Source organism: Cryptomeria japonica, chromosome 6 (genome assembly GCF_030272615.1).
Source record: "Cryptomeria japonica chromosome 6, Sugi_1.0, whole genome shotgun sequence".
Classification (NCBI taxonomy): domain Eukaryota; kingdom Viridiplantae; phylum Streptophyta; class Pinopsida; order Cupressales; family Cupressaceae; genus Cryptomeria; species Cryptomeria japonica.
Window position 1 is genome coordinate 679,648,696 of NC_081410.1, and position 15,394 is coordinate 679,664,089.

Genomic DNA, 15,394 nt, shown 5'->3' on the forward strand with positions numbered 1-15,394 from the left:
AAATCCATTAGAGATTGGAGCAAAACCAAGTGAAAGAAGGAAAAACTGCAAGAAAAGTGAAATGGGGATTGATAAAGAGAAGAACAACAGTTTTGGAGAACACAAAATCAGAGAAACATCCTAGCAAAAGAAAAGGTTGGAATATAAGAGGGCCAGGAGAGATTCTACAAGGTTTTTGAATGGAAGGCCTTTTGATTCAAATGGAGAAAAGAATGCAAATCACTGGCATGAAGGGAAAAAACCAGCCATCTTGAAGCCCTAGAGGAATCACAAAACAAATGTTTTTTGATCAGCAGGAAACTTACATCCAATATCCACTAAACCTGAAATGGGTAGAGAAAACAAGCAATTTCAATCCCCTGAAAGTAACATCAAAAGAAAATGCTATTCTACTGGGGAACAAACTAAAGAAACTTTATTCAGTGAGTCTTATAATTGAGATTGATGAATCAATCTTGGGAATATTGATTGACTGTTTGCAGGTTTGTGCCTTCTTTGCTAAACAATTGGTCAACAAGAGAACAAATTAGAGAGTGGATTCATAGAAATATGTGGATTGACATGAAATTTAGTTGCTCCCAAAGGGTTTTTTCATGATAAATGCCCTAATAGTTAGAAGAAAAGGGAAGTAATCGAAGGAGGACCATGGATGATGATGGAGTTATTGTATATCTCAAAGACTAGGAATTAAACTTTGATGCTACAAAATACACAATCCCAAGAACTCTAATATGGATACACCTCTATAATCTCCCATCATAATATTGTGACCTAGAATTTAAGTGAACATTGGAGATTCATTGGGTCCTTCATTAGGGTTTACTAAAATGTCATGTAAGGAGAAGTTGGTGTTTATGCAAGATTGTGTTTGTGGACAGATCTCTCACTCCCCATTCGAGGGATTGTTGAATTAAAATTAGCATTGAGATCATGGTTGCAATTAGTGGAGAGGGAAGGATTGGAGATTAATTATCAAAGATGTAAGAAAGTGAGCCATCAAACCAAGGAGCGTAGGAAAGCAAATGACTAGAAAGATAATCTGCGAAAGGAAAGTACAATAGCTATGAGTTGATTTTCTATTATGATTATTGCAAGAATAATAGCTAATCCAATAGTTTTTTCAGCAGCAACAATAATTCCTATTGGGTCCTTTAGGGCCATTGGGACCCCCAACGCTTTAATTCCTTGTTGATCAGCTCACACCAATTGAAAAGTTAGTGGCTAGATTGTAGATTTACCAAGGCTCTTCTAGGTATCTTGAGGAAGTATGGTCACTCATGATCTTCCATCAATGATTGTGTTTGTTAGATCCTTTTTGAGAATCTCCATATGCACTATGGTAGGTTTCTTTGCCTCATTAGCCATTAACTGCATGTGGTCTATTACTTGATCACCATCCATTGGAGTTCCTACTATGAAATCTCAACCCTTTTGTTGGCGCGTTCTTCCTCTTCAACTATTGTCTATTGTGGTAGCAATTATTTCCCTCAATTGTGGAATGCTTTGTAAAAAATCTTCCATTTTATTCGGATGGTAGTTTACAATAGCTGCCTTGTAATATTTTTATTCGATTTGAGTCTCATGGAAGCACTTGCATTTCCTTGCTATTTATCTTTTGTTCTTGTTTCTTCTTTGTTTAACACTAATTCAATGTAGTGGACTTATCCCTTCAAAGACATCTGTGGCTAGGTGCCCATGGTTCTTTGGATGAAAATCAAAATGTTTTTCTCCTCAATTTGTTTCTTGCCTCTTTTCTCTTTCTTTAAAGGGAAACTTTTGTTTTTCTTGAATTTTTAGATATCTGAGAGCTTTTTGTTTTTCTCTTTCTTTAAAAGAAAAGCTTACGACACCCTCCTGGGAAGGGGGTGGCTGATCATGGCTAGAGCAAATCATAATTGGAAGAAGAATACACTCTCAATCGACAGTGAAGGCCATAAGTATGTGATTGATCTGAGGAATCAATCCGTCAGTGAAGAGCTTGCATCGTCTGACTCCGACTCAGAAGACTCAAACAGATGGGAGTGGGGTTCCGAAGGAGACAGAGGAGGGAGGGAACCCAACGAGGAAGGAGTGCAAGAATTGGACGGATGCTTTGAAGATGGAACTAGTTCATTGGCTGGACTCTTCCATTGGCAGACAGAGGACTATGAGGTCTTCCACCCAGAGTGCCACATGTTGCAAATATGCAAGATTGGGGAATCAAGCGGCGGTACGGAAGAGCAGTCATTTCCCCTAGAGTACGGTAGGTACCAGGAAGGGATGGCACGGGTGGATGTCACACCAGCACACCGGTTTGAATGAGATAAACCTACTACAAAGAGGAAGTTAAGGGGGCACCTTAGTAAATTGAAGAGAAGAAATTGAAGAAGACTTGGTAGCAGGACGAAATCGAGCAGAAGAAGACAAGGATCCGCACGGCCAAGCACAGAGGAGAGATTGAATTCGTACAACCTATGAACTGACCGTATGGACGAGTGCGGGGAGGAATGGAAGGAACCAGTGATTGATCCGTACGGCATACGGATTGCCCAAACAAAGGTGCGTGAAGACCAAGCATCGAATCCGTATGGTGTACGGATTGTGCATATGAATGTAGTAGAAGTCGAGGCGAACAAGGTACAACGAAACATCTCGTATGGTGTACGATGTACAACGACAACATAACAATGCACCGTACGGTGTACGACGATCACACCTAACCCGTACGGTTTGTGTCGATCACAACAAACTAGTCCATACAATGTACAAAATCTACAACACAACGTATGACAATCATAACAGAATAGTTCATACAGGGTACATTGCAGATCGTACGAGTTGAGAAGTTTGTACAGTAGCGTACGACTGCCGACATAGAGGAGGAGAAGATTGTACGAACAGGAAGAAGAAGACCGTACGGTACCGGATGGAGGCCGACACAAGGAAGTTTGTACACGCAGGGAACAGGCACATATAAAAATTGAAAGCATTTGTTGGAAAATTCGTGCCATCCGTATAGAGTTATCTGCAGAGTTTGCGAAAGTTGAAGAGGTTGTACGGTCAGGAGAGGGAAGTGTATGGACCAATCCGTACGGTGGAGAGGCAACAACTAGTATAATGGTCCGTACCAATTGGCGAGTCACACTGGCAGACCGTTATAATAACGGCCAAGGATGGGAGAAAGACAGGGAAACAGGGCAAAACAGTTGCAACGCAACCATGACAGCTACAGATCCAGCCAACAGCAGGAAGAAGGCCAAAATCAGGCCAAAAGTGCAGAAGGATCTAGAAGGAATCACGACAGAGAATGTAGCCTTTGAGAGTGTGACTGGCAGTGAATGTCGTACCTAGTGGGAGGAAACTTTCCTCAACCATGTGATAAAGGATTCCCTCAGAAAAGCTTAGGTGGACCATGCCATCCAGATGCCCACATTTAACATCAAGGATTTTGAGCCAGTGCTGCGGACTATGGTATCCGGATACAACTCGCAGGAAAGGGCTTCCATTATTCAGTTCCAGGGATGCACGGTACGAGTTTCATTCAAACCAGAGGACTTTAGGAGGGTATTTGGCATACCGAAGAAGGGGGCATCTGTAGAGAAACCAACCAAGAAGCTCACCAAGGAAAAAAAGAAATGGTTGATGGATTTGTTATGCAGGGATGACCTCACAGAGGAACAATGGAAGAGTGCCTAGTCAGACAGTAGGGGGTTGAAGCGTGCATTTGTTGTACGAGGAGAATGGAGAATGCTGGACTTGGTAAAAAGTCGCCTCATAGGAGCCAGCCGTGCATCCGACATAGCCGTCTGGATGATAGGGTTAATGGATGGGATTAAGTGTGGTAAAGTGTACAACTGGGGGCAATTGCTGGTGGAAAGAATTCATGATTTTCTCAAGCTAGAACACAAGACATTCTACATGTGCCACCATGCCATCAGCCTATTCTTGGATGTTGTACGCCTGCAAGTACTGCCAGAAATGTGGGGAACCTTCGAATTGCTCGAACGGGTGGAACCAAATAAACCTACCATGTACTACTATACCCACCTGGACACACTAGGTGACACCATGTGACCGACCAAAAAGAGAAGAAAACTGGACGCATCCATAGAGATCGAAGGTGTCAGCAGCGTAGAGGATTCAAAGGAGGAAGTGGAAGAGACTGAGTAGCAGGAAAGTGATGATGAGGGGTTCCATATGGCAGGACACACAATTGCAGAGGATGAAGGGGAAGCAGAGTTGCAGCAGCAGGAAGAGGAGGATCAGCACGGAAGGTTACAGGCACAATGAAAAAGTACGAGGGTAAAGTTCACACCTCTGAAATTACCCTCAGCACACTTGGTACCGTAGGAAGCGCTTATGGTGGCCAACCCCGTGGGAGACGTACGACCAATAGGGGTGCTGTTCCGAAAAATCAATGAAGGGGAACCACCAGCACAACGACAGGTAGCATTACCACAGATTAGCTTGGTTGTACTTGCAGCAGAAGCCACGAAGGGCACCAGTACGGTAGATCAAATAGTGGCAAGAGAGGTTGTACTAGGAAAAGACATAATGGTGGAGCAGGGAATTGGTACGACAGACATTGGTACGGTACCGACATGTACTGGTACAACATCAACAAGTACTGGTACGGTTCTAGTAGATACTGGTACGATACCAGTAGGTACGAGTACATTGTCAGCAGGAACTAGTACGGTACCAGTAGGTGTTGGTACAATACTAGCAAGAATGGTACGGTACTAGCAAGAATAGGTACTGGTATGGTACCAGCAGGAACTGGTACGGTACAATGCCAACATGAACTGGTACGTTACCAACAAGAATTGGTACGATACCAACAGGTGTTGGTACGGTACCAACAGGTACTGGTATGCCAGGTGCCAGTACGGTACCTCACAGATGGAGCAAAAAGATAAGAAACTGTTGGAAGCTGCCCACATGGTAAAGAAGGCATGAGAACGGCAGCTGCTGGCAGATAAGAACCTAAGACTTCACATCGGACAGCAATCTTCTTCGGCCACTACAGGGACACCTCCTCCCTCTTCTCGGTCCTAGTTTATGTTTTATATTTCAGCTCTTTTGTCTTAGTCGTCTGGAAGACGACTACGTTTTTGGGGGGGCTAATGTTAGGGGTAAATAACTTACGTTAGTAAGAATAATAATTATAATTGTGTTTATGTTGTGTTTATGGTTATGTTGCGTCGCCGAGAGGTTCCCGTTGGGTAGTTGGGAGTTGGTGACGGTTGGCAACTTGGCCAACCGTCGGGTCTATATATTGTTTGGATGGAACCTCGACATGGGAGATTATGTATGGATATATTCGGGATAAATCAATAAAGATATAACTCTTCTGGTCTAAGTTGTTTATCATTATTACTTATGCTATGACATATTAATGTACTGGTACATGAATAATTGGTACGTGTGGAAAACATTGTGTTATCTGTGAGTTTTGCCAACCTTACACTAAGGACTAAGCAAGAAGATTAATGTGTTCATTTTTGAAAAATGAAATATCTTTCAAAAAGAATGTGTAGTCTTTAATTGAAACTCTTCTCTTTTTATAACTTAGTTTTGAGGAAATTAGTAAATTTAAATTTCTTTTTGAAATAATTTTTGAAAATTTATAAAACTATATTTTAGTGTCATTTCTTGTCACCTTTTTGTGCCATGAGCCAAATAACACTTAAATTTATCACTACAACACCTTTTTAAATAATAAAATATAAGTTGTATTTTAATGTCACTTTTTCGACAACTTTAATATTTAATTATTTAATTAATTTTTTCATTTAAACATGGAAATTAAGCTAAGAGTCATTTTTGAACTTATACTAAAAACGGGGATATGACCTTTTTAGTAGTCATCATTTTATAAAGCCAAATACTTCATCTCGAAGGAATAGTTTAATAAATTTAATCTCTTTTATCAAAATATAATAATTCGACATACCTTTTTCTACCAGGCATACATATTATGTATTCAATGTGAGAAATTAATATTCACAAACATGGTAACACCCATTTTGATTCAAATTTAAATGCAATGCAAAATGTAAATTAAATACACACAAAGGGCTCAACCATGTAGGTTTCCGCAAAATACGGATTCCAGAATTACCATATGTTTGAATGCGGATTGGCATAGAAATTCACAATGACTAAGTAGGGTGAGACGGCTAAATGAAGTCCATGTCAACTTTTCCAGACACAAACCTTTGTTCTAATACTTGTAAATTTCTTGCACTCTTAGGTCAAACATTAGACATATCTACTCCATATAATAAATGCCATAACCAAATAATCTGAGCAATGTAATGCCCCCCTTTTATAGCATTTTCAACATCTTTGGAAGCTTCAACTTTCTTGGATGGTGCCAACCTTTTCAAAATGCATTTTAGATAGTAGAAATTGTGATCAAGAGATCAAGATGAATCCATTGGTTCTTTCTCAAAGCAGTTTCAACATTCTAGGTTCTTTCTACACTTCTTGGAGAAGTGTTCTATTTTTGGAAAGTATTAGTTTTCATTAAGTTGGATATTCAATGAGCTTCAGAGTATGTTGGTGAAATCAAAATTCGCTTTTGGGCTACTTTCATATTTTCTACAACTTTGGGTGGATGTGAGGAAAATAATTAAAATATTAAATACCTAATATTTAAGTTGTGAAAGGGTGAATTAAAAGTCAACTTATATCATTTATATATAAAGGCAAATTTTAAGTGATTTAAGTTGTTGAAAATATAAGTATTAAAATAAATTCACTTTTATGGAGTTGAAGGATTATTCTTAAAAGTTGGTTTTAAATTATAATTTCTGTAAAGTTTGAAATTGGTACAAAAGAAGCTCAGTTGAGATATTTCCTTTTACTCTATTTTCTCTTTGAGGTTGAACATAGTTCATCTCTTCCACCTTAGATGAAAAAGATTGGTTTCGGTGGTAAAAGATTCCTTTCTAGTCAATACTGTGCGATTCATTTAGAGTCGAACATGTGCAAAAATGATTGACAAATGTGTAGATTGATTGAAGGTTTAAAGTTGGTGCTGAAGAAGAGATGTTTTTCCTCATTGGTATTAAGTTTTTGAGATGCTGTAGGTTACAAATTTATCAAGGTTTGTGTTCCAAATAATAAGTTAGATGGAATTCAAGCTTGCACTTATGAGGCCATACCATTTAGGGTAAGTTTTTTGATTTAATTGCTAGCTAAACTTGTATTGCATTTCAAGGTTACGAGTTTGTAAAGATAGAGTGGCCTGGATTACTCTGGAAAAATATTAGGAGTTCTTGGGATATATTCTTCCTATTTTTGTTTGATTGCTCTCAGCTTGCTTGCCGCCCAAGAAAAGGATCATGGGAACTTTAATAGGAAAGTGCTTCACTTTTAATGGGTATTTTGGTCGTTTAATGTCAGCTGCTCTATATGATTGTCATATCATTTGATTGCAAGTTGGTTTGAAGTAGTTTAGAGAAGCAAGTGGGTATTTGTGGTGCATGCAAACATACTCATTTCTGATTTAGAGCATACAGATTTCAATATTGACCTTAGGTGTTGTATGAGTTTATTTTAGCTACCAACTGTAGGTATATGTGCAATAAATATGAAAGGAAGCACAAACTCGAAATCATAACTTGTATATTTACATATCAACAATAAAGGTCAGATTCATAACATTTACAGTTGTGAATTTGATTGAAATTGTGACAGCAGTAATGATAATTTCTGAGTTTATGATTTGGTATTTTGATAGCAACCTGCGGTGTTAATTTGGTAGTTTTGGTGATTTTTGTTGTTGCATCACATAAAACCAAAAATGGAGAAAGAACTCTATCACTATCTTTTTGAGGGTGTCATTTTCTGACACAGATTTACTTCTACATTCAAAGTATATATTATGGAATCTTTTTGCAATAAACCCTCTTTTCTTTATTATGAAGATTAATGAAAGCTTGTGAATATCATAGTCATTGCCTGTTTTCCACATGTAGATATTAAAGGGACTGGGGTAGAAAGTCTGTTAGTCCTGAACACTGCAAATTTGTTCTCTAGAACACACCAGCTCAGTAGATATAGTTTGGAGAATAGATCATTCAGTGATTTGCGTGTTGCTTCTTATTGGATTGTCCTTTTATTTCTTTGTTTGATGCTAGATGCTTGAAACTGCAATTGCCTAGTACTGTTTGTGTCCTAATGATTTGTCTTTTTTTGGTTTTTCTTTTTATGCATTTAAAATTCTTGTTTATAAATATTCGAAAGCCTTGAGCATAAATTTTATTGGTCCAGATTAATTAAACAGAAGGAACTGCATGCTTTCAGGATTATGCTGGCACAAAAGACTCAAATGGGGAGCCACAAGTCACAAGCTACCATAGGCGATTTATGGGTACTGTGGACTATATTTGGTAAGATAACCGACCAGTATAATGTAATGTTCTCATTCTTGAGGGTTTTCGCCCTAATCTTTTGCTATTGTACCTGCTGTACTTCCAGTCTCGTTGATCTATTTTTGGTCTTTTGTGGACATGAATATATTTTCTTTTCTTAATTTCCTTTCTAGGTTATGTTTATATTGTATGTTTTCCTTTCTATTTTAAGGTCTAATTCTTTTATTGCCAACAAATACCAGAATCATTCAGCTACTGATAAATTAGATTTAGGGGCTTTAATTTAGTTGTAAATTATAATTGACATATTGGTTACTACTTGGTTTCAATCTTTAAGTACATTGTGAAACCATACAATGTTATTATAAATATATAATTTATTCACAACAAGATTCTCCTGTATCAATCTTCCATCCTTTTGGTACACATCTTGCCATGACTAGTTTTTCACATGTCATTAAATAATTTTTTAAAATGGAGTGATGATTCGAGTAATACATGTCAAGAAAATGTTTATTTAGAACCTTATGTTAATTGTTATTTTAAACCCTAGGTATGTGTTGACGTGTATTTTGTACACTATCAAACACAGAATAAAATACCCAAGGGTACCTTATCCTCTCTTGAGTGAAGCCTCTGATTGCTGAAGATATCACGAAAAAGGATCAATCAGGATGACTCCAAGGTTCTTCGTTGTAGGATCTCTACGTGTGGATAAGCAGCAGTGGTCGTTGTAAATGCTGTTTCTTCAAGGGGCCTTACGTTTTCGAGCTGCAGGAACAGGATTCTCCTAAAACTAACAGGTTCTCAAAAAAGATCAAACGATAGGGTTTGGAAGAGATGAATTCTAATCTAATCCTAAGAATGACTCAATGTAGGCTAGACTTGGTAAGATTCTACCAATTTCAGTATTGCGAAGGAATTACAACTCTACTGGAATTGATGTGATCTTCTAAGGTGATTAGTGATTTTCAAATCATCAAGAAGTATAGATACTACCATAAAGATACATATCAATAGTTCGATAATGATCGAAGGTTCAAGCAATCCAAGTATCTCCAGTTGACCACACAAGGCGTCCTTACAATCAGTAAGAAGCTAGTGGTTTGGAATGTGAATCTCACCAAAGATCAAGCCCAACACTTAGTCCTTCAAACTTAAATACTACTTCGACTGAGAATGATTCAAGAAAGTAAACAACCATGAAAATAGCCACAAGAATTGCAATAAAACACCATAACTTCAATATTTTATTGATCTCAAAGCCAAAATAGACAACAATTGCTTGAAATTCTCTCTTCAATGCTCAATCTTGCTACAAAATAACTTTCTTCTCTCCAAAAGCTCTAGCTATCTAATTTCTAATTGCTAATTATCTAATGACAAAATGAAAATGAGTGAGAGTATATATAGCATCCTCAATTACAATGAACGGCCCAGATCAAAAGAAGATCAACAGCTGAGATTTTGACACCTAAACCCTAATTAGGGTTTGTTACAAAAAGTTCCTTTTTAGTTGAACATTATTAAATGCATAGCCAAATATTTAATTGGCACAAAAATTGAGGAAACATAGACCAATGATAATTAAGATGCCACATCATTTTATAACAACCTCTCTTCTAGAACCTTATTCCTCTTCCAATGTTCTTTCTTTGCATATGCAACGAATCTGGACACAATTCCTTCAATCTCAGCCATAGGAATTTCGGGAAGATTCCTCATTCACTCCTCCAAATGGATAACCCAATCAAAGGCCTTGAGAAGAGCCGTATCCCATCCAGGTTCGAGTTCTTTGATCTTCTCAATCAGGAGCATAGTAGTGAACATTAGATCCCGTTGCTCATTTGTGATGACATTCTCATCTTTGCAAAAGATGACCTTGACTCTTTCTTCCAACTCTTGAAGGTCCACATCTGTCTCAACTTCGATCCTCCTGCCAAGAATGGTACACAATAGTTCAAACACCTTATCCTGAATTGGATGGATGACGCTCTCGACTTGATTGCATTTGGTGCTGATGTCCTCGAAAAGAACCTCTTTCATCTGGAGTAGAGTTGACCACTGAAGCAAATTATGAGCTCCTCCATCCATTATCTTTTCTTGTGCTAGGATTTTCCTTGGTGTTTGCTTGATCACTTGCAGAACAGGAATGATAACATCTCTAGGGTGAGCGAAAGCGGCTACTGTTATCATTAGGTTGTGGACGATCTCAAGGACCTGGATAGCTCGATGGATTGTCTGCATCATTCTTGTTGTAAATTCAACGACTACTGTGTGGGATTTGTCAATCCAAGAGCTCATAAGCTGAACCAAGCTCTTGACTCTTTCTGCCTCGCCAACTGATTCAAGGGGAAGTGCTTGCACAGGAGACACTGTTGGATCCTGACGTCCCAAGGGCTGATTGAGATGGCTAAAGTAGCCTTTCCAAGCATCGACCTCTCTCTCAAGCTTTCTATTCTTTTCCATTTCTTCCTTAAGCTTGTCTTTAAGTGCTTCAAACGAATCGATTGCCTCATCCAGTGTCTGCTCAGCAGTGAGTGGACCAAGCTCAAACATTTCTACATCATACTCTTCTGCAAGGATTTCACCTTCATACTTGTCCACTACTGGTGTAGCTATCTGCAACTTCCTAGACCCTGTCTCATCTCTGATCACCTTGGATATTTTGGTGGCCTTCTTCTTCTCTGTTACTTCTTGAGAATTCCCTATAAGGCTCTCTAAGTCAATTACATCATCTTCATCTTCAATCACAATCACCCTTGTCAGTCTCTCCTTCAACCAATCTAGAATGGCGGATCTTGTCTCTTTAACTTGTATTTCCTTAAGCAATGGTTCATCTTCTCGGAGAGGAGATGTCACTTCATCATCATTCTTTTCTTCATGTAGCTCATCAACTTGGGGGGATTGACTTGATGAATGCTGAGGTGCCTGCCCTTTTTCAGGTTTATCATTCTGTACCATCGACTCCATAGATTCATCAACCTTAGGCAACGTCTTCTCTTGTCCTTCAACTTGACTTGTCCTTTTTGCATATTGAGAAGATGTGCCTGATGAGCGATCTCGATTGGCCTCTTGCTTCTTCTTGGAGGGTTCCCTTTTCTCAGGTCTTTATTTCCTCTTCGCGCCTCTAGGATGAGAATTGCCTTCACTTGCGCTTGCTCCTCCTTCTTCTGGTCTTTCCTCCAAAGTAAAAGTCATTGGTATGTTCTGTTCTCTTAACTTTTGATGTTGTACATCCACCCATCTGCGAGTACATGACAAAACTGGGGCCATCAAAGCTCTCAAGTCTGAAATCTCAGGCTCGTTCCAATCTATCTTCACTGCTTTGTCTTCTCTGTCATAGGATGACTGGAGATGTCTGCCACTGTGACTCCTGAGCTTGATCGGCCACTCTGTAGACTTTGCATTTCCTGATGAAATCTAAAGGTAATCGGGAGTGCATCTCTCTTTTCACTTCTAAATTGCTTGAAAGATTCATCCAAAAGTCCTCTACCTGAAATTCGTGCTTGTATTTCCTACCAGCTGTCTCTTCCATATACCCATAAGGATCAAAATTCTCCCTCAAGGCAAAGAACGTGAATGAATATAAAGCCAATTCCTTCTCTGCATCATCCAAGGCTTGAGCATTAGTACATACCTCAACTGAATTCCCCAAAATGATGGGCACGGGAATTCCATTTCCATGCCTATGTCTGAATGTCTTCGCATAAGCTGCCAACTGCCTAGTCACCTCAAGTAGCACTACCCTGTCTTTCGGATACCTCGGCAACACGTAGGGAGGTGAAGGACACCCATGAACTCTGATATATGTAAACTTTTGAAACTGAATGAACCAAGCACCATACCTCTTCACAAGCTCTTGTGCATCCAGAGATAGTCGATTGTGAATCCCGCCTTGCAATATCCTAGTGATGTTCATCGTATGAGCTCATTGGCATATATGATGTATGAGCTCATTTGAAATGACTTGGTAGGCTTTAGTCTTCTTAACTGCACGTCCAGGCAATGGCTAATAATTGTAGCCCAATGAATCGTCCCTTTCCCTTGAACCATCACTTGGATGAAGTAGAACATCCACTTCTCAAAGTAGAAGGCTTGAGGGGCCCCTGTAACTCGATTGAGCAAAGTTATCAAATCTCTGTACTCCTCCTGGAAGTCGATCCTATGTGGTGTGTTGGGAATCTTGCTTAGGCGAGGACGACTTTTGAGTAACCAATTCTTATTGATGATACTCAAGCAAGTGTCGGGATCATCTTCATACATTGATCTGGCTCCTTCTAGGATTTTGTAAGTCATATCTTTATGCTCTGGAAGATGGAAAGCTTCACTTATAGCCTCCTCTGAAAGGTAAGCCAAAGTGTTTCCTTCCTTGGATAGGATCGATCTCGATTGTGAGTCATAATGGCGGGCACATTCGATCATTAGCTCATGGCATTGGACTGCTGGAGGGAAACCGGCCGCCTTGATGATGCCACTTTCAATTATTCTCTTTGCGACAGGTGATGGCTTGCCAATGTAAGGGACCTCTTGAAACTTCTTCACACTGAAGTTTCCCAATTTGGTATCTCCGATGTTACTCCACTTGGACACGATCTTGGTCTCCAATTCTTCATTCCTCTGATCTTCCTTCATGAGGGCTGGATGACTAGTAGATGCTCCTGCCTTTGGAGTCGCCATCTTGACACCTACACAACATTTCATAATTAGTAAAATATCTAAGAGAGTAGCAAGGAAGATTCAAAAGGAAGATAAAAGATATTAATTTGGAAACTTTATGATAAATCTTGAGTTATCATTTCCTAATTAACTACACAATTTTCAAAAACTTAAAGTTCAAAATTCAGAACTTCAACATTGGGACTAGGATGATCTAGCCATACCTCCACTTGAGAATTAATTCTAAGAAATGATGCAAAAATAAGGTGAATTTTGGCTAGGCGAAATGTAGATCTAAGCTCTCCCTTTAGCAACATGCGCCTCCTTTAGTCTTCACAAGAATCAACTCCACCTCTCAATCTCCAACACTTGAGATAAATTCGCTCCAAATAGGCCAGATTTCGTACTTCCTTCTTGATCTCCAAATTCGCACTTGAAGTAATGAGTGAATGATTGATTAAACTTGATCAAAACACTCCTAATATATAGGGCGCTCACCACTTTACTCCCCCTAGGCCGACTTGGCAAAATAGGCCTAAAAAATAAATAAAATTGCAAAAAGGAGAGGCCAACTTGATGAAATAAATAAAAATAAGCCCTCAAGCGCTCCATTTTTTAATTTTAATTTCACAAAAATTAATTTTAAATGCCTTTATAATAAAAAATTCGATTTTTTTGAGGCTCAAAATTAATTTATTAAATACCAATGTGTCTTTTATTAAATGCCAATTTAATTTAAATTTTTCCAAATATTTCGAAGTTGGCAATTTTGGCATCTAATGCAATTTGGAGGATATTAACGCCCAAATATGGTAAAAAATAATGAATGTCATTAACTTCGCTCTGGTCCCTTGGAGAGGGACAGGAGCGAACTTGCAATTTAAGCCTTGCATTCTTCATTTTGAATCGCCAAAACTTCATCTAGGCATCAAAATGGCATTTTTAATTGGAGCTTTGAGTTTAATTTCACTTGATTTTTAGAAGGGAAGTGCCTTTGGACTTTTTCACCTTGGACCCTCAGAGAGGGACAGGAGCGAACTTTCACTTTTGTCCCCAATCCTTCATCTTTTATTTGTCAATTCTCATTGTGGGGTAAGCAATGATCCCCTTCATTCACTCTATGCATGCTTAACTTGTTTTTTGCAAGGCAAAATAGGTTCTCCCAAGATTTTCGCCCTAGACCCTTGGAGAGGGACAGGAGCGACTTTTGCATTTTAGCCTAGGATTATCAAGTTTTGGAGTCAAACCTTTGTTCACCATGCTTTAGAAGACCTTTCCCATCTTGCACAACCCTCCATTAGCGTAATCTTGGAGGGAAATTGTTGATTTTATAAAAATCGCCCTGGTCCTTCAGTGAGGGATAGGAGCGCCTTTGAGTCCATTGCACAAATTCATGATCACATCAATCTTCAAATTACCCTCCAGGCGTAGAATATCACACTTCACTACCTCTTGAGTCTTGGGAACAAAAATATCACTTCAAAATGTAAGGTAAATGGGCACATTTGGAAATTTCGCCCTGGACCCTTGGAGAGGGACAGGAGCGATTTTCCTTATTATCATCAAAATTTGTAAATCTTGCATCCCAATTCCACCTCAAGGCATTTTAAACACTCTTTCAAACTTGCGCCTTGGCTTAGATTTGTCCAAACTTGGATAGAAGAGCTGGATACTAGGTTTTTCGCCCTGGTCCCTTGGAGAGGGACAGGAGTGTTTTTGCAATTTCAAGCTTATCCGTCCTTTGCTAGCCTTCCAAATTATCTTCAGCGGGCTAAACATGCCTTCTTCCATTCATTTCAATCACAAAACTTGCCTTGTCTTTGCAAGAAATTTGCACTTTTAGAAAATCGCTCTGGACCCTTGGAGAGGGACATGAGCGCCTTTTTACTTCTTGGTATATTTCCTTGTTCTTTAAATCCTCAATCGCATCTAAGGCATAAAACATCATTTCTCCCTCCCATCCAAGTCAGGTTTTGCCTCAAAATCTCAAACGAAGAGGACAATCTTGAAAAAACGCCATGGTCCTTCAGTGAGGGATAGGAGCGCCTTTTGTCATTTGGGTTGATTTCCTCCTTTGTGGACTACTCAAGTTATATTCAACGGACAAAACATGTTTTCCTTGATCTCTTCAAATCATAAAATCACTTTGATCTTGCAAAAATAGTGCAAATTTGAAATTCAAGCTCTGGTCCTTCAGTGAGGGACAGGAGCGCCTTTTGCCACCATGATCAAATTGTTTCATTTTTCATCTCGAAATTCCTTTGCTAGGGAAGATTTCATCTTACTTTGCGCTATGAATAAGAGTTAATGTCCAAGAAAGGTCTAAAATTGTGCATATAAAGAATTTCGCCCTGGACCCTTGGTGAGGGATA

General features: G+C 39.0%; 1 protein-coding gene across 2 annotated transcripts in view; it reads left to right on the forward strand.

Moving 5' to 3' along the window:
- Nucleotides 1-15,394, forward strand: part of LOC131069246 (carbon catabolite repressor protein 4 homolog 6) — a 161,792-nt gene that overhangs the window by 126,384 nt on the left and 20,014 nt on the right. For both annotated transcript variants that reach the window (XM_058004609.2, XM_058004610.2), the window contains exon 13: nt 8,296-8,381. In XM_058004609.2, coding sequence (XP_057860592.2) covers nt 8,296-8,381 — 86 coding nt within the window. The remainder of the gene's footprint in view (nt 1-8,295; nt 8,382-15,394) is intronic.